This window comes from Microtus oregoni, unplaced genomic scaffold (assembly GCF_018167655.1).
Source record: "Microtus oregoni isolate MIOR12 unplaced genomic scaffold, Mior012 000013F_ref0000133, whole genome shotgun sequence".
In the NCBI taxonomy this organism is placed as follows: Eukaryota; Metazoa; Chordata; class Mammalia; order Rodentia; family Cricetidae; genus Microtus; species Microtus oregoni.
In genome coordinates, this window is record NW_024543072.1 from 7,384,176 (window position 1) to 7,399,660 (window position 15,485).

Sequence of the window (15,485 nt, forward strand, 5' to 3'; positions counted from 1 at the left end):
CCCTCAACAGGACGGACCCTATGACAAAGCCCCCAAGAACGGAACCCTCAACAGGACGGACCCTATGACAAAGCCCCCAAGAACTGTCCCCTCAACAGAGTACTGCATCTCACTTTGATGTTGTCCAGAACCCTTTTAAACTCCAGAGGCTCATCTTTGCCCTCCATGGCGGCAGGATCTAAGCCATCTCCTCCGTAGATGAACTGGATGATGTCACCAGTGGAGCTCCGCACCGTCAGATCATACTGGGAGCACAGGTCTTCCAGGGATTTCACCAGCCTTCTCTACAGGAAGAGGAGGAAGCTCAGCTGCCCAGGCAAGACTGCTTCGTAACACACAATCAGACTTACCATTCAAAATTTCAAGGTTACAGGTCATTTATTTGTTCGTTTATTTTTCATGGTGCTACAGATGAACCAGGGCCATGTGTGTGCTAGGTAAGCGCTCTGTCATCTAGCCACATCCCCAGCTCTAAGTGACAAGTACTTCAGTTACATCAACACACTTTATTAGTAATCCCTTAAGAATCCCTCCCTAGCCTGTGCAGTGAGAGCAGCTTATGCTCCACTCTCCAGTCTTGCCCTTGTCAGGACTCCCTGCATCAGAAACCTCAGCCCCAAGAACTCTGCTTCCTCAGCTGCTTAGTCTTCCCACCCAGCTCCCTACAGTACAAACTAGTTTTTACGCACATTCATGCCAGGTTCCACAGAGATCCAGATACAAGCTCTCTTTTGGGACAGAGGAGGAAGCAGGACAATAGACTTTGAATCAAGGATAACAACCACTTCTCAACTACGCTTGGGAAAATCCTCTGCCACCAGCCAGCAACCTTAGAAAACAAGCTTGCCCTTGCCAGAACTTGCTCCACCTAGGCTAACACGGTGCTCTTGGAAATTCACACTGTTCATGTCAACACCCTAAGTCAGAGCTCCTTACATGAGTGGAAAAAGCATTCACAGATCACTGGGTTCTGACAAAAGCGGCATACCTGGAAACCAAAGGGCATTCCCAGCAGAAGACAACAGCGTGAGGTGATAACAAACAAGGCACACACAGGGTGCTGTCTGGAACGAGTGTCTCTGACCTCATCATCATCACATTGTCTGACTCACTGGATCATTAAATCTTGGTTATGTAGTCTGCGAGGACCACATTTGCAGAGGGGACAGACAGGATATAAACCTGTATCAAGCATGTGACCCAACAATGTGGTCTGTCAACTTAAACCATCAAAAACATGACCAATTTCAAGGGGCTAGGACTGTATTCAGCAGTTAACTTATTGGTCTAGCATTAGGGTGGCCTGTGCTCAATCCCCAGCAACAGAAACAAACACAGATTTTCTTTTTCTTTTTTTTTTTGCTGCGAACACAGAGAGCTTGTATCGGAGAATGGAAATGATCATGGGGTCTGGAAAGAAATCCTCGGCTGCAACCTTAAAGGGGACACAGAGGGTCAAGTTTTACAGCCATTTGTAAGTGTAGCAAAGAACCCCCTATCTAGTTCAGCCATGTCACTGAAGCTGCAATTCCTGGGAGTCATGGAAAGGATGAATAATGAGACCTAAACAGTGATTATAAGCATTGGAAACCTCTCAGTAACTAGCAGGCAGGGATCACCCCACTCCCCCGTCACGCTAGGAAACAGCTTACAGAGGCTCTATGGTAAGTTCAAGGCTATGAGCTTGGCATTTGCCTCTAGGGGATTTAGTCACCTGGGACTTTAATCTGGTCTCTGCCTTTCAGAACACACAGGATAATCTGTGCTGGGCTACTGTTCTGTTTGTTTCTTAAATTCCAGAGCACCAACAAGTCTAAATGTTACCTTTCAATACCAAGAAGGGGCAAATCACAGCTCTTATACAAAACACGCACCCAACGCACATATACACACATGAATGCAGCCATGCACACAAGGACGTGCGCATGCACGTTAACACGCACACAAGAAGGCATGAACATAGTGAGCAGGTGCGGCTCTCGGGCTCACATTCACACGGTGCTGTGGTTCTGTTGCTAAGGACACTTCCTCAACTTACCTGCATGTATCCTGTTTCTGCGGTCTTTACAGCAGTGTCTACAAGACCCTCCCGACCAGCCATTGTATGGAAGAAAAACTCAGTAGGCGTTAAACCAGAATAAAAGCTATTGGCCACAAAGCCTTTGGCAGCAGGGAGCTAAAGAGAGGTAGGAAAAACAGAAAATCAAACAAGGTTCAAGGCCCAAAAATTTTAAAATCCATTCACATAAGAAAAATGTCCCCAGGAGGCTACACACAAACCTAGCCAGTGACTCAAGAGCTGGCAGGTGACCTACGCTTGCCTAGAGGAGAAATAATTTAGGCACTCCATCTTTGCTGGAATGCTGGTGCAGGCTAGAGGCTAGGAAGAGGAGGATGTGAGTTGGAGCTGCTATTCCAGAAGAGCCAAGGACCTCAGAGGGCGCCCAACCCACTCCCTGGGAAGCCATTGTCTTCAAGACTTCCTTATTGTGGGCAGGCCCCTCCCACCTCCAAACCAGAACCTCCTGTAGCTAGAGGTGCTTAAAATGTAAAATAGACCGCAGCGAGGGCAGTGCAGCTCTGACGCCAGCAGTCAGTGGGGCCAGGCTGACGTGCAGTGCAACTCAATGCCACAGCAACACGTTCTATGTAAACACCAAGTGAAAATAACAGATGAATGGTAAGACCTCAGGGACAATCTAGACTAAAAGACTGTGAAGCTTCTACTGCCATTTACCTTCGAATGTTTCTCAAAGTGAGGCAAAGATCTGTTTTCAAAGCCATCTGGAACCCGGGAGCCACTGATGGCTTGCTGTCCCACACACGCGATCATCTGTGATATGTTAATGAAGGAACCTGGAAACAGGTCAGAAATGGAAAACTGTACTGGAAACAATAACAGAAGCCAAGCAGAACAGGGGCATAAAATAGAACGTGACACAGCATGACCTGTCCAAGGTTCCTGAAGGACAGAATGACAGTAACAGAGCTGGAACAAGGACAGGGTTCAGGGGCGTGCGCGTGTGTGGGGTGGAGGGAAGGTCCACTGGAGTCACTCAGATGACGTCAGATTGGCCTCTGGACATCGGGTTTGCACAGAGAGGAGGAAGGGGAGGAGTGTGAATGTGTGTGGGAGAGAGAGAGAAGCAAAGGTAGAGGGGGACCCTAGGTGAGCTCCAGGAGCAGGAAGTAGAGCAATGGGCAAAGGGCATTCAAGTTAGAGAGCTGGAATTTTATTTCATGATGAATAAAAACCCACAGCAATAGAAGCCAGGAGATTTTGAGTTTGAGCAATGCCGTAAGGTCTGAGTAAATATGAAATTAAAGAATTTTGCCACATCTAAGCTAGGGCTATAACTTAGCAGTAGCACACTTGCCTAAGAGGGGTGAGGTCCTCGGTTTGATCCTCAGCACACAAGAAAAGATTGCCATATCACTAAATCTATTACTAAAAATTTCCAGCTTTCTTTTTCTTTTTCTTTTTTTTTTTTTTTTTTGGCTTTTTCGAGACAGGGTTTCTCTGTGGCTTTGGAGCCTGTCCTGGAACTAGCTCTGCAGACCAGGTTGGTCTCGAACTCACAGAGATCCACCTGCCTCTGCCTCCCGAGTGCTGGGATTAAAGGCATGCGCCACCCTCGCCCGGCTTCCAGCTTTCTTTTTAACACCAAATTTAGTCAAAGCACCTTCAAACTCAGGAACTCTGTCACATTCCCAACTACTGTCTTCAAAAGACTTAAACTGTCCCAACTCAAATCAAACAAAAGCTCAGACTTCCATTTAGACACAGGCACGTGAAGAAATGAATTGCCTCTATGAAGATACAACCACCGAAGTCGTGTTCTAGAGACAATGCCCTGGTAGGGCACACAAACAGCCAACCCTGAGGGCTTAGCTCACCTTTGGAGCCACACAGGGCCATGGTGAGGGGGCTGTTGCTCTTGTCCAGCTCTCGGAGGCAGGCACTGCCAGCATGGTCCCTGATCACAGACAGCTCCTTCAGGATCAGGGCCTGAGGGGAGGGGCAGAGAGGGAAGAAAATGCAGTCCTTGAGGAGCCATTTTCTGGCTCTGCAGATCACTAACCTTCAATCTGATATTTATAGAAGAAAATCGAGACCATTTCATCAGGATGTCGGATTTCCAATCAATGAAGTTTCCAGAACTCGACAATCAAAAAACTCAAGCTTCACTAAGACCTTGCTTCCACTAGGTCCTGGAAGAGTGTGAATCGCAGTGTATAACAAACTCCTAAGAAATATTTCAAATTGCTCATGAAGCAGATGTCCATGACTTTGTGTGCTGCTGTCTATGTGAGAGCAGGTGGACATCCAGTCATGTCTGCATGCACACATGTAAATGCTCATGTGAAGGAGAACTGCCCACTCTGTTGCAGAGTCTGTCTCTACCTGTCCTCACCCAGCATGCTCTCAATCTGCACGAGCAGAGAATGTGACAAGATGACTCCAGGACCACCCTGACCTGTGAGCACAGACACAGCTCACAGTTTGAGCTGCTGAGCCCTCTAGAGGTCGTTGTCCTAGGTGGGTACAGTGAGAAACCTCTTCTCACCTCTGTCTAAAACTCAGGAAGACAGAAAAGGAGCTGACTTCCAGGGGACTAACTAGGACACTCCTGGGAGCCCAGCACTCAGGATACCGTGGCAGGATTCTGAATCAGAGACTGGGTTACATAAAGTCTGTCTTTAAAAAACCCTCATGGAAAGAAAAAATTCTTCATCTTCACACCTCTTATTAGCCTGACCTGGTTTTGAATCCTCTTTAGAAAACTAGTTATATGATTTGAAGAGAAAACAAAATACTTGCTTTGGACTTCTACAGGTGTGTGCCACCCCACACAGCTGGGAACACTTAATGCTTCAAGGGCCTATCTTCCATACTATAGGGAGGTGAAGGTACAAGACTCAGCCCATGGAGAAGGCAGAAGAAAGCAAGGTATGGTAACAAATCCAAGACTCGAGGCTGAGGGCAAAAGACCTTGAATTTGTGGCCAGCCTGAGCTACTGAGTGAAACCATCGTGAAACAGAACATAAAAATGCCCAGTGCCCCAAGGCCTGGTCCATTTGCTTTTGAATTTCAGGCTGCTAAAAGAGAGGAACAGATTTTGATGCACTCAGCCCTGTGGCTTTAAACATGAGGAGGCTGTGGGCTGTGTGTGAAACAACCCAACACGAATATTTCTTATCATGTATCCAAGTCATGGTGATGATCAGCTCCTGAGCTTTGGTGTGGTGTATCTGTGGAGGAATGCTGCAGAGAGGGAGGTAGAGGCTCTGAGGGACAATCAGAGCAGCCCCAGTGAAGCACAGCCCCATGATGTCAAATGCAATTCTTGTCTTGCTTGTCCGCCACCTTCTCTTCATAGCTTTTAGCCCATCCCAAACACACTGTAAGCAGGACAACTGACCGTGCCCATCTGGAGGGCAGCCTCACCTCTAGAGTCTCCTCAGCAGTACAGCCTGGCTGCTGCTGCAGTTTGCCAGTGTTCAGGGCTTCAATGTATTCATCGCATTTCTTGTAGCCAGCATTTAGTAGCTCATACTTGGCCTTGAGCAGTCCCTGGCCAGGTGTGACATCACCAATCCCGATGGAGAACCCACGGTTAGCTGAGGAGCAGAAGAGTGATAGCCATTATTAGTCAAGCTGTCGAGCAGAGCTCATCCCTGCTGCCTGCCCTCCTCCTCTCAGAAATCACTCAAGGAGAACAGCTGAACTCAGCGGAGAGAGGAAGCACTACGTGACTCTGGGATTGGTCTACAACAGGGAAAAAAAGGACAAACATAAACGCCATCGCTGATAGACTAGGCCTAAGCTGCGCATATGAAGAAGTGAGTGGCTGAGGGTCCAGTCTTGGTTGCAAGGGAAACAAGAGGCCCTTACAGTGTCTTTGGGTGGAAGTGAGGTCGCCAGTGTCTGCAGACATGGAGATGAATGCACTGGAGACAAGGACAACGGTGTGAGGAAAGGCTCTGGGCTTCCTTTAGAAGGAAGATGGCAATTAAACAAGAACTCTGGATTTGAGAACATTAGTCACAGTCAGATAAGATGATAACCATCTGTGCAGTTTATGATGGGGGGGTCCTGAACCCCCTCCTTGGCCAGCTTCCATGTCTCTATCCCCAGGGGAGGCTGAAACTAGAAGGGATGTCTCTGAAGAAATCAAGCCTCCCTAAAGAAAACTGTTACTGATGGGGATAGGTGGTGGCCCTGGAGTGAGAAGACTGGCTCTCGGCTCAAACCAAGAACCTAGAGAACAATAAAACCTGAGCTGTATTTCCAGTCAGTGATGAGTATCTCACACCCACAGATGAATGAAATACCAAGGAACAATATGGAGCTTATGGATTTTAGGGCGATTTAGGTTTTTTATTTTTTAAAAGATTTTATTTTTATTTATTTATTTTTGTTTTGTTTTTTTTTCGAGACAGGGTTTCTCTGTAGCTTTGGTGCCCGTCCCAGAACTAGCTCTTGTAGACCAGGCTGGCCTCGAACTTCCAGAGATCCGCCTGCCTCTGCCTCCCAAGTGCTGGGATTAAAGGCGTGCGCCACCACCGCCCGGCTAGATTTTATTTATTTATTATGGATACAGTATTCTGTATGCTTGCAGGCCAGAAGAGGGCACCAGATCTCATTACAGACGGTTACAAGGCACCATGTAGTTGCTGGGAATTGAACTTAGGACCTCTGAGCCATCTCTCTACCCCTTTAGGGAAGTTTTAACATGAAATATGATACCATAAGTTAAAGAGAAAAGGATAGAGAAAATTAAGGGAGCAAATATAAAATACCCAGTAAAATTTCTTCAGAGCAATCAAAGTCAAATCCAGAGATCAAAGTGAGGCAACTCCTGCCAGGTGTGATGGTACACGCCCCTAATCCCAGTGCATGGGAGGCAGAGATGGGCAGATCCCGTAAGTTTGAGGCCAGCCTGGTCTACATACCCATTTCCAGGCCAGTGGGACTACATAGTGAGATCATGTCTCAAAAACATAACAAAACAGAGGAAGTTGGAAAAATCCCAATGAGATAACCTTATCTGCAAATAATGATCATTTTGTCAGAAATCTAAGACTTACCAAGTAAAACATTCAAAACCAACAGAAACGATAAAAGACAAAAAGAATTGAGAGGGGCTGGAGAGATGGCTCAGAGGTTAAGAGCACTGGCTGTTCTTCCAGAGGTCCTGAGTTCAATTCCCAGCAACCACATGGGGGCTCACAACCATCTGTACTGAGATCTGGCGCCCTCCTCTGGCCTGCGGGCATACATCAAGGCAGAATGTTGTATACATAATAAATAAATAAATAAATCTTTAAAAAAAAACAAAAACAAAATAACAAACCAAAACAACAGAATTAACATAAGTTTTTAAAAAAAAAAAAGAATTGAGAATAAAGACACGTTTTTAAGAAAAAAGTAAGAAAACCAGAATTGATCCAGTAACTGGAAATGCAATTAACACATTTCCAACGGAAAGAAATGGAGATAAAATTATCAAAGAAATAATGATGAAATTGCAGACAGAAAGGACACTACTGCAAAGTTATAGGAGTAACTGAGTGATTAGCACAAGAGCCTGCACCAGGGCTTCATTCACTGTGCCCTTTTCCAACAATACTAAACATAAGACACAGTGTGGCCTCCAGGTGGGAAACAAAAGATTTAAAATATGGGGATAGAAATGGCTGCACCCTTTCCACAGCACCTCTAGAAGCTGCAACAGAACAATACTGAGGGGATTCTGAGGTAAAATATCCAGTCTAAAATTTTTCATCAAGGCAAAGAGTTAGTCAAATATGAAAAGAATTACAATTTTATGGTTGGTAAGATGGCTCAGTGGGTAAAGGTGCTTGCCACCATGCCTGATACCAAAGTCTGATCCTTAAGACCCACGTGGTAGAAGAGAGACTCCTACAAGTTGTACCCTGACCTCCACACTTATGCTGTGGTATCAGTGTACCCATACTCACAGACAGACAGACAGACAGACAGACAGAGAGACACACAGACAACAAAACTCGATTTTGGGAACCATGCAAAAATCACTTGATAGATGCTACCCTCAAAGCATGAGCGAGCAAAGGAAAGAGCCATGTGAGCACAGGGGGGCGATACTGAACCATCCGCTTGGAATGAATTATGGGAGGCCCAGAGGCTACAGGAGGAAGAGACCCGGTCAGTCCTCATCAACCCAATATGGACCAAATTCAACAGAACTGTCATATACAAACTACTTCAGCATTGCCAGGGCATAAATTTCATTTAAATTTCAGAGGCTGTGAGTTTCTCTAGGTACTTGGGAAGCAACCCACAAAGACCTTTTATGCAATACACCCTCTCACAGACAATAGGAAGCTACCATAGATTCTGATTAGAAAAAATGAAAATCAAACTCAAATCTACCAACTTGTGAGTAGTGAGTTGAAGTCACAGATAAATACACAGATGATTTAGTATACTTTATCCGGTTTGGGTGTGGGAATGAAACAGTGAAACAACACACTGTCCTACAACACTAAGACTTTGCCAACTACAGTATTACATGAAAAAAGGAGCTGCTGAGATACTCACATAGGTAGACAGGAGCCAGCCGGGCAAGCCGAGACATGGCATCGGCAGCCTCATTCTGCCCCCAGTCTCGCAGCAAGATGTAGAAGATGTTGTTCTTGGATCCCGACCCCAGGGTTCCTTTGTCCATGCTGCCACTCATCAGCTCACTGTTCTGAATCGTAACATCTGGAAGGGTGATACTGACAATGCATTTAAATGAACAATTATCTGGTTGAAAAATATGTTTACGTCCTGAAAATTCCTAGTACAGCTGAAGAATTTCTCAGAAAACCAGCACCCTTCTAAATTTTAGAACTCATGAGCACACCTGAGATTCACAGCTAGTCCCGAGGTCCTGTGAGCCAGTGAGCTGGGAGAGCGACGGAGTGCTAAGGAGCTTGTGTTATACAGTAGGTACGGGATGCCGGCTGGGAACCTCAGTCAGACCACTGTTGTTGTTTTTTTTAATTTTTTTTTTTTTATTTTCGAGACAGCGTTTCTCTATAGCTTTTGGAGCCTGTCCTGGAACTAGCTCTTGTAGACCAGGCTGGCCTCGAACTCAGAGATCCACCTACCTCTGCCTCCCGAGTGCTGGGATTAAAGGCGTGCGCCACCACCGCCCGGCCAGACCACCATTTTAAAGGGACTCAGGTGACCTGTATTTTAATCCTCTTTCTGTTATATTCTACTGAATCTGCATGTTAGCAAGACTTCTTCTTTCTGCCTAAGTGAAATCAGTTTAAAAAAAAAATCAGTCTTGGGGCAGGGAAGGCATGATGCCCTGAGTTTAATCCTAACCACCAAAGTAGAGTCAAATGGTACTGTTCCCCACTGAAGTCCCAGCACTCCTGAAGGTGAGGCAGAAGGGCTGCTGTTAGTTCCAGGTCAGTATGAGACACGATAGGAGGGCTTATCTCCGTTCAAAAAAACATAAAAAACAAGCAAACAAACAAAACCCACACCTACTAGTAGTGCTGTCAGACAATGAACACATGGTCTACAAGATATAATAAAAATAATGACAGCAAACTATAAACCCAGAACAACCTTTGCTGCCCATCTCTCTTAGAAAAAAGCCAAATTGCATTAACTGACAAAACCCTTTCAAAGGACCGCTCTGAGCACCGGAACTGCCGCACGGTGTCTGCTGTCCACAGAGACCCACAGCAGCAGAAGCGCAGCAGCACTGTCCTGGAGAAAACCCTCCCCACCAGCCCTTTGCAGAAACAGTGAAGCTCACACTAGGTCACCGCCTGCTCCTCCCAGCCCGCCCCATCCCATCCACTCACAGGAATCATTGACGCATAGGTCCTCCCCCTTGCCGCAGTACTGCTTGCCCTTGGTCCGGAGGTTGGCCCTCACTGGATTGTCCTCGCTGGGTCTGAGGATGACACTGAAGATCTGCTTTCCAGTCCACAGAGTGACAGGCTGGAGGAGAGGAGGCAGCAGATGAGGGTGCAGTGACTCCAGGCGGGCGAGCCCAGCACCAGCATGGTCCCCTCCATTCCACTAGCCATCCACACAGACCCCAACACACCTTTAGTATTGTAGGGGGTGGAAGGCGTACTTTAATTTTCTCATCCTTGCCAACCAGTATTGAAGCAATGATCTGGCAAGCCTTGGCTCGATCAAAGAAAGTGTCCTTGAGGGTGAGGAGGTAGGCACCTAAGGCAAAGAACCAGCACAGAAAGGAACCATGTGGGCGAACACACACATTTTCAACCTTCAAGTCAAATCAGACTGTTCCCCAGAGAAGAATAAAAACAGAGGTGCTGACTGTACCCCCAACCCTACTCCAAAGTAAGTCAAGTGACTTTGCTTCATCTACTGCTCTTCTCAGAGCAGCGGCAGAGCCTAGGCCAGACACTAGGCCTAGAAAACCCCCAGGTTCAGGAAGATCAGCCTTGGCTGCATGGGAAGCTCAGGGCCATCCCAGATGCAGCCCTACTGAACATCCCCTACATGCTCAGCCTACAGGAAGCCCTACCAAACCACCCCCAACTCAATCTGTATGAAGCCCACTGAATCCCTCAACTTAGCCTACATGAAGCCCATTGGCCCCCTCAGACTACATGAAGTCCCCTGTACCCCTACTAAACCTACACGAAGTCCCCCGTATCCCTACTAAGCCTACATGAAGTCCTGTACCCCTACTAAGCTAAGCCTACATGAAGTCTCCTGTACCCCACTCAGCCTACATGAAGGCCCACCTCCCCATTACTCCCCCCCCCCCCCCAGCCTCTACCACAAAACAAGCAACAAAAAAGTACCTGCCAAGTGTGAGGAGCTCAGTGAGTACATACAGAATCCAATGGATAAACAACTAGCAAAACCCACTTCCAACAATCTCAATATGTCAGAATGGCAAATCTCAACACAGGGCAGGACATGGTGGTGCACACCCATAACCCTGGCACCCGGGAGTGTGCAAGAGGATTCTGAGTGCCAGGCCAGCTGAGCCACTCAGGGGGCACACTGTGTCAAACTAAAAGTAGAAAGACTCCTAAGACAGGTAATAGCCATCTTCTGAATCACTGTGCCTGGGAAGCCAGAGTCTCCTTTCAAGTTAATGCTCACCTGTTAGGAAGTCCTGAATGGCAGCAATGAGCGGCTCCCCATTTCTTGGGGTCACAAGGTTCGCTTTGGTCTGAAGGAGAAACAAACACATGTCAGCCACTCTGGCTGGACAGTGCAGCCTGAGGGTCTGCATCACGAGACTGCAGGTATCACATGGCTGTAGAGAGGTCTCCACCCCAGCAGTCTTACTATACCCTTATTGATCAAGGGAAAAGAAAAGTCCCTAGTAGGGGCTCACTCTGTAGCCCAGGTTGGCCTAGAACTCACTATGTAGCCTAGGCTGGCCTGGAACTCACAGTGATCCTCCTGCTTCAGTTTCATGAGCACTGGTGTTAACAAGTGTAGCCAAGACCAGCTAAGAACATTCCCTTCTGTGAGAGCTGTGTGATCTCTGATATCAACCACGCCCACGTTTCTCCACAATGACAGGAAAACCAGTGATTTCTCTTTAGATCGTAACACACTGAGAGCACGCAGAGGTCCCTTGTCACAGTGGGACTCTTCTAATGTCCACAAGGAACGTGAAGGAGCTCCTGAGCATCTCTGGGTTTTCTGGGCCTCCTTACCATACCCAAGGTTCTGTCAGAGACCTTTATTTCTCCTTTGTGAGCTATCTCATGGTAACGACCCTACACCTGGAGTGGGCCATGCACACTCACCGAGGTTTACTGACCCTCGCAGAGGGAAGATAGCAGGTGGTCTGAAGTTAGGGACACGGGGTGGGGGGTCTCATGATTCTGTGACTCTGTACACTCTGGGCCCACATCCACGCTGGGCCCTATATACCTTACTGAGAACTGCTGCGCATAGTGCCAGATTAAAATTTCTCTAGAAACTCGTACTTTATGGTTGTTATTTTAATAAGTTCTTACAAAAAGAGACAGCGGTATGGCTCCTGACAGGCAAAGTGGTGGCTATTATTCCTGAAAACATTTTACTATTATCTTTAATTCAAAATCAGCATGTGCTTTTTGCTTAAAAAAAAAAAGAAAACAAAAAACTACAAATACGTCTGTTACCCTAGTGCTAGGAACAGATGTAGGAGGATTACAGTAAGTTCTAGGCTAGCCTGGGCTACCGAGCAAGTCCATCTCAGCAAAGAAATGTGGAGGCTGGAGGTGTGGCTTAGTTGTCAAGTGTAACTAAATTTTATTTATTTATTTACTTTTAGTGGGGTCAGGAATGAATTAAGGGCTTCGGGCACGCCAGGGAAGAGTTCACCATAGCGCCACAGCCAGACTCTGTCCCTGCTTACAACCATACACGGGAGAGCTTATAATATAGGAATGCAGGACAGAGGGGGAAAAACTCAAACCAGATGTGGTATAATATGTGCACTCTTGGCCACGAGGGAGACTGAGACAGGAGGATCTCTTGAGCTCATGAGCTCAGCGCTAACACAGACAACATACCTAGGTCCCAGTTAAAACCCAAAAGTCCAAAGCTATACAAGTCAATATTCAGGAATTACTAAAATGGCACAGCCCTACACAGAAGACACCCAATAGTGCCATGTACAGCAGGATGTAGGAGGCAGTGTGGATGGTACAAGAGGCAGAGACCAACTCCTAAGAGCAGGCATGAACCTCCCTATCATAGAACCTCTGCAGCCACAGCGGACTCATTTTAAGTTTGGAAGACAAAAGAGCACAGTGCCCTTTAAGAGGCCAGAGCAGCATGTGATACGCTTTGGGAAGTTTTCACTGAAGACACACTGAGCAACCCATTTAGGAGGGCATCTCCCCCGCACCCACACACATACTGGCACTGCGCACAATGTTTTTTCCCCCTTTTTTGAGACAGGATCATGTAGCTCATGTTGGCTTTGAACTCATAATGTTCTTGTCTCTGCCTCCAGTGGGCTGGGTCTCACTTTGTAGCTCAGATTCTTAAGTGCTGGGATTACAGGAATGCAATGCGCCACCACTCAGGCTATTTAGTTTATTTTCTGTTTTGTTCTCTGTGTAGCCTTGGCTGTCTGGCCTGGACCTCACAGAGATCCATCCGCCTGCCTCTGCCTCCTGAGTGCTGGGATTAGAGGCGTGCGTCACTCCCAGCTAGTTCACAGCTGTTACTCGTGTCCGTATTTCCTCCCAAGAATCCAAAGTACAGATCAGAAAATGCCATCCCACCCTAAAAAGCACTTGTTACTAACTCACAAGACTGTTCATAGGCTCAAAGGGACCCAATGAGAAAACCAGACAGAAGAGCACAAGCCTTGTAGCATGTGTGAGAACAGAAGAGGCCCGGCTTCTCTGGTCTTGGGACCTGCACTACTGTTTCATGTGGGGCCCAACTCACACGTAATATCCCACTACCTACCCCCATGAGAACAAGGGCCTCAGCTTTGGCCTCCTCTGTCTGGGGAAGATGAAGGTTCATTTCATCCCCATCGAAGTCTGCGTTGTAGGGGGTGCAGACACATTCATTGAATCTGAAGGTCCGGTGGGGCTTGACCCTGGCCTGTGGAAGACCAAAACAAAATATGAGCACCCAAAATCTTCCTTGTTTCAAGCCATAAAGAAAACACAAACACTGCCTAGAAAACTAGGTACTTTAAGGAAGTAAACTTCTATTTATTCTTTTGTGATAAACACAAATCACTTGTAATTTAGCCAAGTAAATTTAACATACTATAAGGCAAATACCAACACAGGAGACAATATATACAGTCTACATTCCTCAGTATTAACAAAGTTTCAAATTTAGTTTATTATAGAGGAAGCCCCAAAGCAAGAAATGTAAGTCTACCAAGTAAGGAATTTGGAAGTCAGTGATTCTCAACTCCCCAGACTGATAATGAAGGGAAAAGAACTAGCCATGGATGCTGCCCTTTCTTTGTGAACTGTTCTTCAGGGTGAGCTGCTGCCCTAAGAGCAGAGGAAATACGTTCATTAAAGGAAGTCTGGATGGGGCTGGAAAGATGGCTCAGCGGTAAAGAGCACTGACTTTTCTTCCAGAGGACCAGGGTTCAAATCGCAGCACACACCTGTCAGTAACTCCAGTTTCAGTGGACCCAACACCCACGGCAAAAACACCAATGCATATAAAAAAAAATGATTAAGAAAGAAGTCTGGATAACACATGAGAAAGGAAAGAAAATAGAAATTGGGGCCTCCTGTGTAGTCTCAAGTATCTGAATCTTTCCTTTAGCATCAGCCAGAGTGGGGTGGCCAGAACACAATGAACATCCCCTAAACAAACCAAGAACAATAGCCAGTACCATCTATACATCAGCCCTGTCAAAAAGCTGAGCCTTTAGACTCATTTCAAGCTTACAGGGGTGAAAAGCAACAGCAAAGCCACATCTGCAAGTGAGCCCTGTACAGCACTCTTCAAAGCCACTCTGCCACTAAGCACTCGACACGCCTCAAGAAACCCACTCTTCAAGTCTCTCAAGCATTTCAGTGGCTAAGTTTCTTGTTTTGGTTCTTCGAGACAAAATTTCTCTGTTTAAGAGCCCTGGCTGTACTGGAACTAACTTACTCTGTAGACCAGGCTGGCCTTGAACTCAGAAATTTACCTGCCTTTGCCCCCCAAGTGCAGGGATTAAAGGCATGCACCACCACCACCTGGTTTTAGCTTCTAAGTTAAAGGCAAAAGCAAAACCAAATCAATTTTTGCCTGTTTTATATAAAGCTGTGTGCACAACACACACATCTTCCTTAGCAAAATGAAACAATTCCAGTGATTTTCACATCAACTCTCAAATAGATCTGTACCACTGTAATGTTGTGTATGAATCTTAGACCTCACATCTTAAAAGCATTAAAGAGAGGGGTTTTAGATGGTCCTGAGGTTAGAAGCACCTGCTACTCCAAAGCACTTCAAGTTTGCTTCTCATAATCAATTTTGGGCCTCTCACAACTGCCTAGAAAGCCAGTCCAGAGGATCCCATGCCCTTTTCAGGTCTTCACACTTTCCTGCACACACACAGATAGACCCACCCCCCCATACATATACATAAAATCCAAAAGATTAAATTTAAAGTTAAAATGAAAGCCTTATCCTGTCCACCCGAGTTTGATCTCTCGGACGCACCTGGAGAAGAGAAACTATTTTTCCAGCTTGTTCTCCATGAATGCAAACACACACTGCTATAAACCTAAGAGGAGCACCTCACTCACCAGGTGGGCCATGATGCTCAGCTTGTGCAACGAGGGCTGCCGGTTGAACAACACCACGTCTCCATCTATTAAGTGTCTCTCCACGATGTCACCAAACTTGAGCTCCTGAGCCATCTTTTCTCGGTTTCCGTACTTCAGAAACCTGAACAAGCAGGTCACACACATAAGGTCTCTGAACTAAGTTCTCCCACCACGCTTCCCGCACTCAGAGCAG

General features: G+C 46.5%; 1 protein-coding gene across 1 annotated transcript in view; it reads right to left on the reverse strand.

Annotated features, from left to right (window-relative positions):
- The window catches only part of Polr3a (RNA polymerase III subunit A), a 38,396-nt gene that overhangs the window by 11,590 nt on the left and 11,321 nt on the right, over window positions 1-15,485 (reverse strand). Inside the window, exons 10-20 of the mRNA XM_041663084.1 lie at window positions 15,272-15,413; window positions 13,467-13,607; window positions 11,145-11,214; window positions 10,105-10,232; window positions 9,857-9,995; window positions 8,589-8,753; window positions 5,451-5,623; window positions 3,898-4,009; window positions 2,738-2,856; window positions 2,039-2,176; window positions 114-284 (exon numbers count right to left, since the gene is read on the reverse strand). Of these exons, the coding sequence (XP_041519018.1) occupies window positions 114-284; window positions 2,039-2,176; window positions 2,738-2,856; window positions 3,898-4,009; window positions 5,451-5,623; window positions 8,589-8,753; window positions 9,857-9,995; window positions 10,105-10,232; window positions 11,145-11,214; window positions 13,467-13,607; window positions 15,272-15,413 (1,498 nt within the window). The remainder of the gene's footprint in view (window positions 1-113; window positions 285-2,038; window positions 2,177-2,737; window positions 2,857-3,897; window positions 4,010-5,450; window positions 5,624-8,588; window positions 8,754-9,856; window positions 9,996-10,104; window positions 10,233-11,144; window positions 11,215-13,466; window positions 13,608-15,271; window positions 15,414-15,485) is intronic.